This window comes from Lycorma delicatula, chromosome 2, assembly GCF_047948215.1.
Source record: "Lycorma delicatula isolate Av1 chromosome 2, ASM4794821v1, whole genome shotgun sequence".
Lineage (NCBI taxonomy): Eukaryota > Metazoa > Arthropoda > Insecta > Hemiptera > Fulgoridae > Lycorma > Lycorma delicatula.
Window position 1 is genome coordinate 16850407 of NC_134456.1, and position 15087 is coordinate 16865493.

At 30.0% G+C, this 15087-nt stretch overlaps 1 protein-coding gene across 2 annotated transcripts in view; it reads right to left on the reverse strand.

The window, feature by feature from the left end:
- Positions 1-541: 541 nt before the first annotated feature.
- The window catches only part of LOC142320507 (uncharacterized), a 47585-nt gene continuing 33039 nt past the window's right edge, over positions 542-15087 (reverse strand). Inside the window, exons 3-6 of one of the 2 annotated variants that reach the window (XM_075358370.1) lie at positions 10357-10428; positions 6672-6823; positions 6212-6323; positions 542-851 (exon numbers count right to left, since the gene is read on the reverse strand). In XM_075358370.1, coding sequence (XP_075214485.1) covers positions 835-851; positions 6212-6323; positions 6672-6823; positions 10357-10428 — 353 coding nt within the window. In that variant the 3' untranslated portion in view covers positions 542-834. The remainder of the gene's footprint in view (positions 852-6211; positions 6324-6671; positions 6824-10356; positions 10429-15087) is intronic. The other variant, XM_075358369.1, reaches the window with a different exon arrangement.

Here is a 15087-nt window from a genome sequence, read left to right on the forward strand (position 1 = left end):
TTTTCACTTGCCTATTTTTACTTATTTATTTTTTTAATTTCATAAATTAAGTAATATTTTACTGACTGTACTGTCAAATACAAGTCTTTATACCTAATTTTCCTTTATAAATGTACTTTTTAAATTTATGTAGTAAATATTTAAAACAAATAATTTTTTTGTCATTATCACTCCAAAACACTTAAATTGTTCAATTATCTGAAAATATCTTAAGAAAGATAGAGGATAATAGTGTTGAAAATTACAATAGTTAATCACAGCATTATGAAACAATCAGTGCAATAAGAGTACAGATCTCAATCAGTAAAGCATCAAAAAGGAATTCCATCAGAAAAAAGGAATTCAAAATTATATATTCTGAACTATAATATACTACTACTACTACCACCATCTGTTACTTTAGAAAAGAGTGGTCATCAACCTGGTGAAATTGGTAGTGTAGAAAAGGTACTTAATTTGGATTCATACCCAGGACCAATGTACAAAATGTTGAGTACTACCTATTCAGTTACGGAGGTTGGCACTAATTAATTAAATTAAATTACATATTTAAATTAATTTTATTTATTTTCAACAAAATTATAAATGTAAGATTTATATCACAATATTCTTCAACATAAAATTGTTTCATAGATGAATAATATATAAATAATCATAGCGTATTTAAATCCTGTATTTCAAATTATTTTAAAATAAAAGATTTAAAAAAAAATCCATTTATCCTAAAAACCAGATTCTTCATACACAGGAGAAGAAGTTAGTAATGTTTTTCCAGCTCTCTCACCTCGACTGAATAGTATTAATTCCTCCATATGATAATTTCGGACTAGTTCTTCAACTGAAGCAAATGCCTGAAATAATACATTTATATTAAAAAAAATAGCTACTTTGATTCTTGTGTGTGACACATATTTTCTTAATATTATTTGAGCTGCAGTTCTGATATTTGAGCTGCAGTTCTACTATTAAGTATCTAAAATACAAACACTTTAAACCCAAAACTTCTTTGTCATTGCAGTTTCTAATGTAATTCACTAGGATGTGGCTCACTGTTAAGTGGCAGTCCCTTCGTATGCATACTAGTGCGTTTACTGCTGGCATCAGATACCTGTTATTACTCTCGTGTGACCTATTCGCAATTGACAGAGGACCACTTCCTCATGACGAATGTTCCTGTATGAGGAATCCTGTGGCAACTCAGTCCTATGTGCTGGAGTTTATCTACTGTAGCCGTCCAGTCATCTTGCCACTTGGCGTTCATTACCCGGAATCCCACTGTGGCTAGGAATCCAACAGAAACTCACTTGTTTGTGATGGTACAATCTCTTCCATATTCACTTTTAAGGCTATGTAAAATATGGTGTACTTCCCAGATCACACACAAAAAAAAGGACAGTTGCTTTGTATAGGTTAGTATGAATACTGCAACTGGAATTTTAGGCAGTTCCTGCAACTGCTGCATATCAAAACAGGAGAGCCTATTTTTCCATTTGGATCATTTCAATTTCCTAGATATGGTTATAGTACTCTTATAAATACTACTGGTTATAGTACTCATCTAGTAAAGTATTTTTTATTTCAGCCTCATCTGCTAGCTAATCGCATTTTTTTCTAACACAAAAATTACACTTGTCAGTCACAGGAAACCCAAATCCAGGATACAGAGTGTTTTTAAAATGGTGGGCTGGCTAAACTTTTTCAGATTCTACTTGTAAAACTAAACAAAAAATATCTTAGTAAAAATGGCAATTTCTCCTTCGTTCTCCCCAATCCCCATTTTGTTATTTTTATATAAAAATTTTTATCTCAAGTTTGGATAGAGGAATCACATTAATATTTGGTAAGCGTCTTTGTAATAAAGTTTTTAAATAAGCAAAAAATCAGGAATTAATTAAAAAAATGGTGTCAATCTCGGATAATTAGTTTTATTTTTTTAAATTATTAGGTCCATTATTGTGAAAAAATTATTACCTAATTTGATACTAATTTACAATATTACAATTAACAAGAATTAAAAAAAATAAATTTAATCTAATTGAGTGAAAAGTGGAGGACATGAAAACACAAAATTGCAACATAAATTTTCTGCCATAACTTGATTATTTTTTAACAAATTAAAAAAAAAGACATTTTGTTCAAAACAAGACCTAATATTTTAGCAAATAACAAAAATTTTGATAAAAACTAATATTTACAGCAATATATATAACGGATTGCAAAAAAACGTGGCCACCATTTTGTAATTTGCAAAGGTATTTGGTTCCTGATTTTTTTCTAATTTTAAAACTTTATTACTAAGATGCTTACCAATCATTACTGTGATTTGTCTATCTGAACTTGAGATATAAATTTTTATGAAAAAATGGGGAACGAGGAGAATGAAGGAGAAATTGTCATTTTTACTAAGATTTTTTGTTTAATTTTACAAGTAGAATACAAAAACGTTTAACCAGCCCGCCATTTTAGAAACACTAACTGTTTTTTTTCTAATTTTTTTTTGTCTTCTTTTTTTTGTGCGTAATCTTGGAAGTACACTACACCATATTTTTACAAAGCCTAAAAAGTGAATATGGAAGAGATTGAAAAGAAATCTCATCTGCATTAGTAAATTTTATAACTGGAAGAAATTTAAATCTTGTCTCTATAGTTCTTATTTGCAGGTGATTGTGGGGAAGAGAATAAAAAATTTGTAATGCAACAAAATGTGATAAAACTGTAATATTACATTTTACTGTAAGGGGTTATTCATTTCTGTCTGTAGAGAGTATTTGGTAAGGTAGAGAAAAAACTCAGAAAATATGAAGTAATTCTAAATTTAAAAAAGTACAATCAAATTTATAAAAAATTTAATGAGTGAAAAAAATTAGGAACATTTTAAATATATATTTCAAGTGAAGTAAAAACTGTCAGGGATACAAAAGTTAAAAAGAATATTCATAAAAAAATCTAGAACAAAGGATGGTTATTACTGTAAAAGTACAGTAATACCAAGTAAAGTTCTTGTCTTGTACTATCTACAACTCGGACAATCTAAGAAAGTCATTTTCATTAAGAACAGTGTTGCTGAAAAAAATCCCAATCAGCCAATGATCTTCAAATAAAAAAATAAATATAGGATTTGAAATGCTATAAGAAAACGTACATGCGAGGAAGGATGCAATTGTGTGAAGAAAAAAAGGAATAAAATTTAAGAATTTTTTGTGTATTCTGTAAACGTGTTAGTTAACAAGTTTACATTTTTTCATTATAGAATTATGAAATTAAATTATTTTTGTAATAGAATAAAAATATTGTTTTGGAATTTAAATTGTTTATTATTTGAATTTCACTAAAGAAATTTTTTTCTTTAAATTCCCATTAAAAATTCAGTGACATTCAAAAACAGTATGTTCATTTTATTTTTTCAACTTACCCAAAAAGTTTTTAAAAATTAGTAATCTAATATAAGATTTTTCTTATTTTAATTATATTTTTTTAAATTGAATTTTCAGAGTGTGGGTTTTTGCTTAAATAATTTTTTCCATTTTATCAACACTTATAATATAGTGTGCAGAACTGGGTTTAGAAAGTCTGCTCCTCAAGTAAGATTTTCAATCTTGAAAAGTTTAAGAAAATTGACAAACAGAAAATTGGGGGGGTTTAAAAGTTTATTTATTTATTTGAGTGGTTATTTAGTGTATTAAGCTGGTTCAAATTGGCGAAATGTTACTTAACAAGACTAAAAAAGTATAGTTATTAAAAACAAAAAAAAAATATGCGAAGATAGGATCAGAAATTAAGATAGAGCTGGAATATGTTTAGTAAAATATTTGTGCCAACTTTCAACTTTGTCAAAGGATTTATGCAAAATCTGTTTAGAAACAATTTTGAATATTTCTCATCCCTAATTCCAGTTGATTTAAAATGTATACATATTTTTTTTATGATCGTTATGCAAAAAGTCAAAATTAAAAATTGTGAAACTTACCTTTCTACCTTTCTTAATTTTGTAAAACTGTAATGCTATGAATGCTCCTATATAATAATTTTTTTAACGATTTTCAGAAGATTTATGTTAAACCAGTCTGGAAATATTAATAAAAATACAGGCCAACACATGTACTTACATCTTCTGAAAATTTTCTGGTACTTATTTTTGCGTTTTTTCGACTACGGGGGTATTTCAGTGTCAACATTGTAAATACCATGATAGCAAAAATTTTGACAGATTGCTATACTTTCCCTTTATAATCTTGCTGTAGACAGCGTAGACCTATGGAGGGAAATTAATAGTGCTTCCAGAAATTTGTATCATATATTTTCAATATGATTAGGTGGTGTAGTTTGCCAGAAAGGCACTGAAGCATCTTTTCTATTTAAATTGTTTCAGACAGTGATCTCTTGTGCAAAAATAAAACGGACATTTGTATTTTAGCAAAAGCCTCATTAATAGCTTAATGTCACAATGATATTGAATTATCACATAAGAAAATAGACTGCAAAAGAAAAAAGAATGAGAAAACTATTTATTTGTGCATATGAGCATGAATAAAGAAATGATGCCACCTTGAAAATAAAAGTATGAGTGAGAACTCATATTACCTTTCTCATCTGCAGGAAGCTAATGGCTATTTTCATCATGATGGCATATACCACTAAATTGTCATATTTTGTTAGTGCCTGAATTAAATGGATACTGATATCACAATGTACTCGTATTAAGTGCTGGTACTTTAGCCTTTGGGCTTATTCCAAAGCACTAGAGAGGAAATAAAGCTATCAGTCCTTTTGTTAATCCCCACCAGATCAACTGGGGATGGCTGTCAGGGCCTGATCCTGGTATATTCGGTTGGGGCTGATGCTCACAGAATAAAGGATGGATGATGAAAAAGGAGTTTACATCCTCAAACGAATTGTTCTACAAAATGAACAGCCATCCCTCAAAGGTAAGTTTATTTCATCTTCTTTATGAACACTTTTACTATCATTCTCAGTTTCTCTCACTCTATAAGCAGGATTTCTTCTAACCCATGTGGTGATTTTTATCTTCTATACAACATCATACTTCTTTTAATCTTCTATGTCTTTATTTTTTTCTTTTAGCCACCTTTTCCTAGCTTTATGTGTCTCTCTCTCTTTAATTCATAATTCAGTTATCGATAGATTGCTCTATTGTATTCTTCTTCTTTACTTTTATATTTTTTCTTACATTTTTTGTATTGTTTCCGGTATTACCCAAGGTTTCTTTGCCTGGGTGCCTTTACAGAACATGATTCCTTTCTCTGTAGTTTTCCTCATAGATGATTTTATCCTTAGCCACATTTCCAATGCCGGTTCATTTTCCCGTTTACCTTGAGTAACTACTCAACTCCCAAACCTAACTCAAGGGTCAGACCCTAACTCAAGGTCCCATTTACCTTGAGTAAGTACCTAACTACCTTTGTCATCATTTCACCCACTTCTACTCTCCCCCATGTCCTCTATATTCCCTCTATATTTGATTTCTTCACCTTCATTGCAGTTTGAATTCTTTTTAATTTTCTTTTCTTTTCCATCATTAATAGAATATGATCACTTCATTGTTGGCTCTTGGAAACCCATTTTTCTTCTTAACAGCATTCTTTTATCTATTTTCAACCAAAAAATGATTTATCTGAAAGTGAAAGCCATCTGTTGGTCTTCTCCAAGTATATCTTCTTTGTTTATGATTCTTAAAAAAATGTATTCGTAATGAACAAATTCTTCTCTTGACAGAATTGAACCAGCCTGTCTCCTCTTTCATTTTGTGTTTCCAATCCGAACTTGCTCGTTGTCTTTCCATCTTCGCCTTCTTTCACCACTGCGTTCTAATCTTCTATATTTATTTTACAGCAATCATACTCAATTTCTAATAAGAACTCAATGTTATTGTACATCTTTTCAATATCTTCGCCTTTATACTCCGACATTGGCAGGAACTATAGGTCTTTTGGCAGCATTCCCAATCCTAAAAGCCATCACTTATCATTCAGATAAGTTTCTTTTTATATTCTTCTTGCTATACTGTTTTTTACAGCTTAAAACTGTAAAAGTAAAATTGTTTAAAGATTTACAGCTTACTTTGTTTTTTCCTCTTTCAATTCCTGATTAATATAAGGTAACTTCATCACTTTCCAACTCTCCTCTTCCCATCTTACCTCGCTTATCCCTACTATAACAATTTTGTTATTTTTATCTAAGTTTTTCAACTTACCTGATGGCAATAATGTTCTCACATTCCATGTACCTATCTTCAATGCTGTATTTTTTCTATGACATTCTTTATGCTGCTTTCCCTGAAGATTCAAACAGGAAGTCATTTTCTTCTGGAATAAAGAAGACAAAAGAAGACATTACCGTAATGCCTGATTAGGAAAAGTATTAGTATTCTGTTGCCTTCCTATAGAAGTTTCTTCCAACTTTGAGGGTGAGTTCTCACTCGTAGGACAATAGTGCCCCAAACCCTTACCACTTATACTTCCTGTAAAAAGGTCATTGACACTGGGTAGGGGTGGAGCTTTTATTCTGGAGCTGTTTGGCCCTTCGCTCATTAGCCACTTGTATAAATTATACCAACCAACTTTAATATATATAATCCTATATCTATATATATATATAGGATTATATATGTATATAGGAAGTTGACAATATAATAAGTAAAAACAAATACTTACTGGTTCATTTTGTTTACGTGTGCCAAGCGCAAATAGACCATCTTCTCTATGTCGAATAAGAATGTTAAAAGGTCTATGCCGATGCCATAAAGTTAAGGTCAAGGCATTATTACCAGATCCAGATGGCCTCACAAGAAAACAACCTTGGCCTCCTAAACAGTAATTAGTAAATAAAACTGAGTATAATGCAATGTAACTATTATGGAACAATTAAAGTTGCTCAATGAATAATAAAATAATAATAAAATTCAACTATAAAATACTATTTAATATATTTTATATGCTACATATTTTTATTTTATGAAAAACTAGTTTTTTAATCAACTCTTGAGCAGAGGTGTACAATTCATTATTTCTCAGCAGAAAAGGCTATATCAGCAGAAAGTGGTACATCAATTGTTAATTTATATAAATGTATTATGGTTGTGACAAGTATGCCTCCTGTGCACCAAGAGGTATCAATTCATGTTTTTTTTTTTTTTGAAAGTAATGATTTTACTTTACCTACAGAGAACAGAGTGAAAAAGTCATTTGTAGGGTTGAATGTCACTTGCATTTTAATGGGTATGGCATGCTGATGTGCAACAGTATTATTTTTAACTATTATGGGATTAAATTATTCTTAACGTCAGGTTGCCTAAAACTACTTTGTAATTATACCAAACAAAAGACTAAAATTGTTTAACACTATTTTCCTGTCTACATTTTAATCTAAGTGCCTTTGGATAACCACATAGTTTATAAAATTTCTAAAAATAAAATAATTTTATTTCAAGATGGAGTGATTTACTGATCAAAAAACAAGCATTTTTACCTTGGATTAATTTGATTATATACATAGAAAGTTTCTTGGCCTTAAACATAATCTTTATAAATTATATTTTTCATATACTTTTCAACTCTTTATATGCACAACTATGGTCTCAACATAGTGATAACATATCAAGTAAAGTCTACATTGCAATAAGGGTAGTTGCATGTTCATCTTGGAACCACACTCTTTGGGTCTATATATCGCTTACATTTTTCAAAAGCAAAAAAGCTGCCTAGTCAGATGAATTTACGATAGCATTTTTGTATCCCAAAGTTGAACCTCTTTTTTGTGGAAATAAAGAAATCTTTACAGCTATTTGTAAGAATCGTACAACGTATTATGAATCATGTACAACAATTTGCACATAATTTCTGTATACTTTAATATACATACATGTAAACATGAACTTAACTATTTATAACTTGTCTTGTTATCAATTAATTATAAAAACAAAAGGTGTTCAAGACAAAATGTAGAAGACATAGAATTTAAAGGAGAGGTTTCATATTATATGAGGGTCACCTGAAGCAGTAATATGAAGCAGAAATTCCTGATTATTGTAGGTGAATTGAGTATGTAACAAAATGAAATCTTCTTTATTCTTTGTTAAATCTTTTAAGTTTTAATATGAAAATGATGATTTTACTTCTATATGCTATATCATTAGATTCTGGTGGAATTGAAAAACTTACAATGGAATATATCATAATATAATAGTCCTAGCAGTAAACTGAATAAATTGTTGAATACAGTGTGATCACAATATGGGAAATAATTCCTTTAAGAAGAGTATGTACATAATATTTCCAGATACAAATATGTTTTTGGAACTTTGAGAGTGTGGCCTGTATTTCTTTCAGACGTAACATTCATCATCATTCTGTAAACATAATACTTAATATAAAGTACATTTTCAACCTGTTAGTAGCAATAGGATGGGAATTAAAAACTTCCTCTTCATCAAAACTTTTCATTACCCCTATCTAACAGATATAAAAGCAATGAATATAAAATTTATACACATATAGTTTCACCTAATAGTTTCACCTAATATCAAACTGCAAAATTTATGAACTACTAGATGCACATTTCACTCACTCTGAAATATGTAACGAAGTAATGCTTATTATTATTAGAAAAACACAACTGTAAAGAATGAATCTATACTACTCTGAAATAAACAGTTTACAATTGACAACAACAGACAAGAGTAGTAACATACTCAACCAATAGTGACATTATTAGTAACAGTATTAGTGGCACTAGATTAACTGCAGGTCAAGCCAGCTCGGTTTGGTTTTAACTTGCTCAGCTAGTAAATTAAATAGTTCAAAAAATTGCATTCTAGTAGCAGAATATAGTTAATCTTTACTTGCTATTTTCCCTTTTTATAATCTTTGTGAAGTACTTTGCGGAGTAGATTTTCTATGAAAAGTTATTAATTTATAGAAGCAGAGATGTTTGATATTTATACAATATAATATTCTTTCAGTATCCACAAGGCTTAGAATTAGAGAAACACTTTTACCTTTAATTTTTTTACTTCATCAAAATGCTTTCAGGCCTAAGCTCATTCACAGTGATATCTTTTATAAATTCTTAAACTGTTTACAATTTACACATATGTACACAATTTATATAAAATGTAAAAAGCTGTGTTAGCTATTTACATTTAAAAAAAAATTTTTTTCATTCTTGACTGAACAAATATTTGTTCTAGATTTTTTTTAGATGTTGTTAAAGATTTATCAAGTTTTTTCAATTCTGTGCTTTGTGGAGGCTGAAAGTATATTATATTGCATATATAAAATAATTACTATATATATTTAAATATATCTGTAAAAGAAAATTGCTGACATCTGTGGGAGAGTGATAGTGTCTCGGCCTTTTCATCCAGAGGTTCCAGGTTCGAATCTCAGTCGGGCACTATATTTTTCATTTGCTACTTAATTTCTATTTTCATTTACGCTTGCATAAGCTCAGAAAAATCTGTGGTGTATTAATTCATAAAGGAAAAAAGATTAAAGTAATTTAAATTAAATTTATTATTGCCATAAGCACGATGTCCAAATTTAACTTGATGTTGATTAAACTTTCATTGATGCTTTTTATTACATGGGATTTTTATTTTTTACAATTGAAAATCAGCTATCGTTAAAAACGTATTTCAACAAAATAAATGAATTTTGAAAAATATGAGAATATATTTAAAAACAAGTTATTCTATTACTATTGAATTGTATATATATATAAATGAATTATATGCAGATATTATGTTATCTTTATTGTCTCATATGGTTTGCATCCATAAATTAAGCAATTAAATATAATCTACACAATGATTCGCTATAATCCTAAGCTTTTTCAAAGTGTTATTTAAAGATAATACATCACAATAACTATCCAACGAGATTATACAAATTCCAATAATTAATTATTGCTATATTCCCATATAAATAAAAAAAAAAAAAAAAAATTTTGATGTTTATATTACCATGGGCAGGGCCTAGCTATATTAAATATTCACAAAATAAGAATTCAAGAAGATACATGATAAGCTTTGTTACAATAAACAGAAGTAAGGTTTAAAATAATTTAAAATCCAAGTAAAAACTAAAATTTAAACCAACTTTTGGTAAAAAGAGCTTAATCATTATATTTTCAGTGAATTCTTAGTAGATTTTCTGTTGTTTATTTTAAGAATCTGTATTTAATTGCAATGTATGTACATTGTACGCAATTTGTTTGTACATGTACAAACAAATTGCAACTGCAAAAAAAATTCAATTATAAACTTAATAATATGCGTTTCATGTATTTCATTAAGAAAAGATATATAATACATTATCTTCAGTAACATATGATACTAACCATTACGAACCATCTCTTGTGCAGTTCTTCTATCTACTCTGTGAAACCATGCTTGGTGTCCTATTTCAGCAGCTAAAACAAAAAAATATATATGTATATAAACATGTAAAATAATTTTTATTAGCTAACAGTTGGGTAGAGTTTAACATAATGTCGATGATGTAGTACCTATTGCAGAATTTATCTTGAGAATAGTTGAAAGTAATGGAAACTAAGTAAATGGATGAAATTAGTATCTACTGCTAGATGAGAAGCTATCTGCAAAGTTATATTTGGTTTTGGTGCATTGCACGTATTAAATAAATAAATCTTATTCTGATTGCTATATAATGATAAATTGTATAGATCATGTCAGGAATGGGTAGATATACTATTCCACAAATAAAGATATGAATTGCTCAGAATTTGTCTTGATAAATCAAGGGAAACTGCCATAAAACCTTAATGAAAATAACTTCACAAAATACAGCTAATAATATGAAATAATAGATGTGATCATAGAATCCATATTAATTACACTGATAAACATAATTTTTGTTTCCTAACATGGAATACATGATTTTAATTTGTTTTTTGATGCTGAAAACAAATATGAACCCAGAATCTATCACCCACCATTTTTGAAAACTGTTTAAATTTAATTATACATTTTTCAATGTATAGTTAGCATTTTAAGCTCCTATATTGTATTTTGTTAGCTCATTTTTTAATGTTTAATAACATAATTTGTAAGCTATAAATAAACAATACTAGACAAAGAATTGAATCATATCATAGTCATATATTATGACATCAAGTATGAGCCTTCATGGACAAGATTAATTATGTCTATGCAGGTCAAAACATGTAGCTGAAGACACAGCTGTGTTTTTTTTTTTAAGCACTGGATTTAGGAATGAATTAATTTTGTTCAGTCGTATTGTCAAGTTTGTTAAAGTACAGTGTCATAATGCCTTGAAATTGTGTAAATGATGTGGATGCTTTTTGTTATGTATGTGGTGAGTTTACCGTAAAGCCAAATAGAAAAAAAACATTACACCTTTAATTAAAAAAACATATCATTTGTACTTTCAGTGTAAAATTGGTGATCAGGATAAGGCGTGGGCTCCTCAAATAGTATGCACTAATTGTTGTTCTGTATATTTAAGAGGATGGCTGAAAGGTACACGGAAGGCTTTGTTATTTGGAGTACGTATGGTTTGGCATGAACCAAAGAATCATGTAACCGATTGTTACTTTTTTTTGTCTGGAATTTCTAAAAATCTAAACATACTGTAAAATATTCTTCATTGCAATCTACAATCAGGCCTGTACCTCACAGTGAAATTATTCCAGTTCCTGAGCCACCTGTCAATGTATGTTTTGAAAGCAACAATGAAGAATTAGGCAGTACTGATGAAAACAACAATGATTTTGAATTATTTTTCAATAAGCCACATCTTATATCACAAGTTAAATTAAATGACTTTGTGAGGAATTTAAATTTATCAAAAAATCAAGCTCAACTGTTAGGATCAAGACTGCAAGGTTGGAATTTACTTAAAAAAAATACAAAAATTTCAGGCCTTTGAAGCCAAAAAAAAGAACTTTCTCAGTACTTTATTGATGAAAATAATTTGGTTTATTGCACATATATTGATAAGCTTATGTTGCACTTAGGACAAGTTCATAAACCTGAGGGCTGGCACCTTTTCATAAATTCGTCCAAGTATTGTTTAAAAGTGTTTCTATTACACAACGGTAACAAATATCCTTTGCTACCAATCGGTTACGGTATTAATTTGAAAGAGACATACGATGTGATGAAAGACGTTCTTGAAAAAATAAATTATAAAAAACATATGTGGCGATTTGAAAGTTATAGCTATTTTCTTAGGCATAGAGTTAGGCTATACTAAGAACATGTGTTTTCTTTGCAAATGAGACAGTCAAGCTAGGGATAGACATTATGTAAGAGTGGAAGAAACGAGATAACTACAAATGGGAAAAATATTATTCATGAGTCCTTAGTTGAACCCAAAAAAAATGTTTTCCCCCTTCTCCATATCAAGCTAGGACTAATGAAAAATTTTGTAAAAGCAATGAAGAAGTTAGTCCCGGATTTTGTACATCAGGCAGAAATTTCTGAATGTAAGTGAAGTAAAAATTAAAGAAGGAGTATTTGTTGGTCCTCAAATAAGAGAGTTGGTCAAATATAATGTATTTAAATCAATGTTAAATAATGAAGAAAGTACAGCTTGGGCTTCATTTAAAGACGTTTGCAAGTTTTCTCGGCAAACAAAAATCCAACAATTACCAAGATATTGTTATAATAACTTACATGTACATCATTTTTCAACATAGTCCCCATACACTTCAACGTACTTGGTCTATCGTTGCACAAGCAACGATAGACGGCGAGGACAGCAGTCCTCGCCGTTTACTTCGAATTGTAGGCTTCAGCTTGGCAGCAAGCCATCTCACTGTAACGCGCACTGTTTATTGTCGTGCCCCTTTCCTCATAATGTTCCAGTACTGGGCCTTGTGAGTCCCAAAAAACCGTAAGCAACATTTTTCCTGCGGACGGCTGGGTCTTGAACTTTTTTGCAGGGCGATTTTGGATGTTTTCATTCCATACTCTACCGTTTACTCTCCGGCTCGTAATGAGGGAAACATGTTTAGTCACCAGTGATGATTCTGTCGTAAGAAGATGTCCCGTTCGTTACTTAAGTGATACAAATGTTTTTGGCAGATGTCCAAGCGCGTTGTTCATGCAACTGTGCATGAACAACGCGCTTGGACTTGAACTGTGCTTGTTTTGGGACCCATCTTGCACAGACTTTATGAAACCCAAGTCTTTGTGGATGATTTCGTAGGCAGAACCGTGACTAACTTGCAGACGATGTGCCACGTCATCAATAGTTACTCGTCCGTCTAAGAAAACTATGTCACGTGCACACTCAATGTTTTCCTCATTTGTGGCGGTAAACGGTCGTCCGGCTTCTTCGTCGTGCGTAACACTTGTGCGACCATTTCTGAATTTTTCAATCTATTCGTAGACACTCCGTTGCGGCAACACACAGTTCTCGTACTGTACCGAAAGCCTTTGATGAATTTCGGTCCCTGATACACCTTCCGTCCTTCCGATAAAAAGAAGGAAGATACACCTTCCGATAAAAAAAGGATCACTGAACGTTGCTCTTCATCGGTGCAAACAGAAAGCCACGGTTAACAGCAGGGCAGCGATAATGGAACTAACCTAGCAAACCTAGCAGCATAAAACCTGCACAGACATAACAACTTTTAAACCATGCTTGCGTCACCTACGGAACACGACAGTACTACCAACATAAACCAAAAATATAACTAAATTGCGGATAATAATTGACTTACCCTAGTACATTGAGATGCCAAAATAAGAGTATTTTAAAACATTTTTAATTAATTTTATTTAGAAATATATCAATTGAATTTCCATAATACATTGTTACTGTAAAAGAAAAATAAATTTGTGGAACGATTTTTTAATTTTTCAGTAATTAAAAAAAGATGACAGAGCATAATAAGACCCTTTTAAATTGATGTATTATGTTGAATTATATGATAACAGTTCTCTAGTCTTGTTTGATGGGGTTGGATATTGTTTTTTTTTCTAAAAATAAGTGACTATTCTTTTTAGAAAAGATTGTATATTCATAAATTTAAAAAATGATAACGTAACAATTTGGCATTCTAGTAATAAATTCCTACTAGTATCATACAAGTATTATAATCTAAATAATAAGTATTCTTAAAGGAGACCCATAGTTTCCAGCAGATTCCTAAACATACACACCAGGTCCAATTACAAAACACGACCTATTGGACACTCCACCAGTAATTCCTTCACTTAAACAGAAATTTAATAAAATCTTTACTTAAATGAGAAATCTTTAAAGTTTATTTGAGAGAAATTGTATTTTTTGCTAGTATCATGTTAGCATTGTGGACTGGTTGAGGTTCAAAACGACTTTTGGGCTAAAAAACTAGTTTTCTTGTTATCCTCAATTCTTGTGATTGCTATGCACCCATATGGGTTCTATTAATTTGAAATACTGAAGGTTAGAAAACCTTGAATTGCAAGATGTCCTTGTGATATAGAAAACATGTTTATCAACACAATTCATCTCTAGGCAAGTACGAACTCTTTGAGAGAAAGATTCACAAAAAACTCAGTTTGAGAACTGTTAATACATTCTCTCTGCTGATATCAAGGTTAATCTTAAACCTGTATTATATGCATACTTTTGCAAAATATCACTACGTACACAACTTGCATTTTATGCCATTAGATATAATATATTACAATATTGATTAAAAGCGATTATTTCAAACTTGATAAGTATGCCATTATATGTGTGATATATTTTATGGACTGCATCATGTAAAGAGAAAAAATACAACTGTGAGAGTGAAATATTGAATTATTGTTTGGTTTATTTATAAATAACTGAAAGAAATTGAGAAACTATTCAAATCATTAAATGATGAAATTAGAAAATGGGAATTTTAATGTAATGTTTAAGTAGTGACAAGAAGAATTTCAGGAAGTAATTCAGTTAGTTTCACATGTGAATAATCTCAGAATATGCATCAAACAAACTGTCCTGGAGCTCAAAATTACAATCTGATATTTGGTAATATAATTTTAAAGGATTATCTCATCTATATATTTAAAACATATCTTTCCTTGAATTAAAAAAAAATAATAAT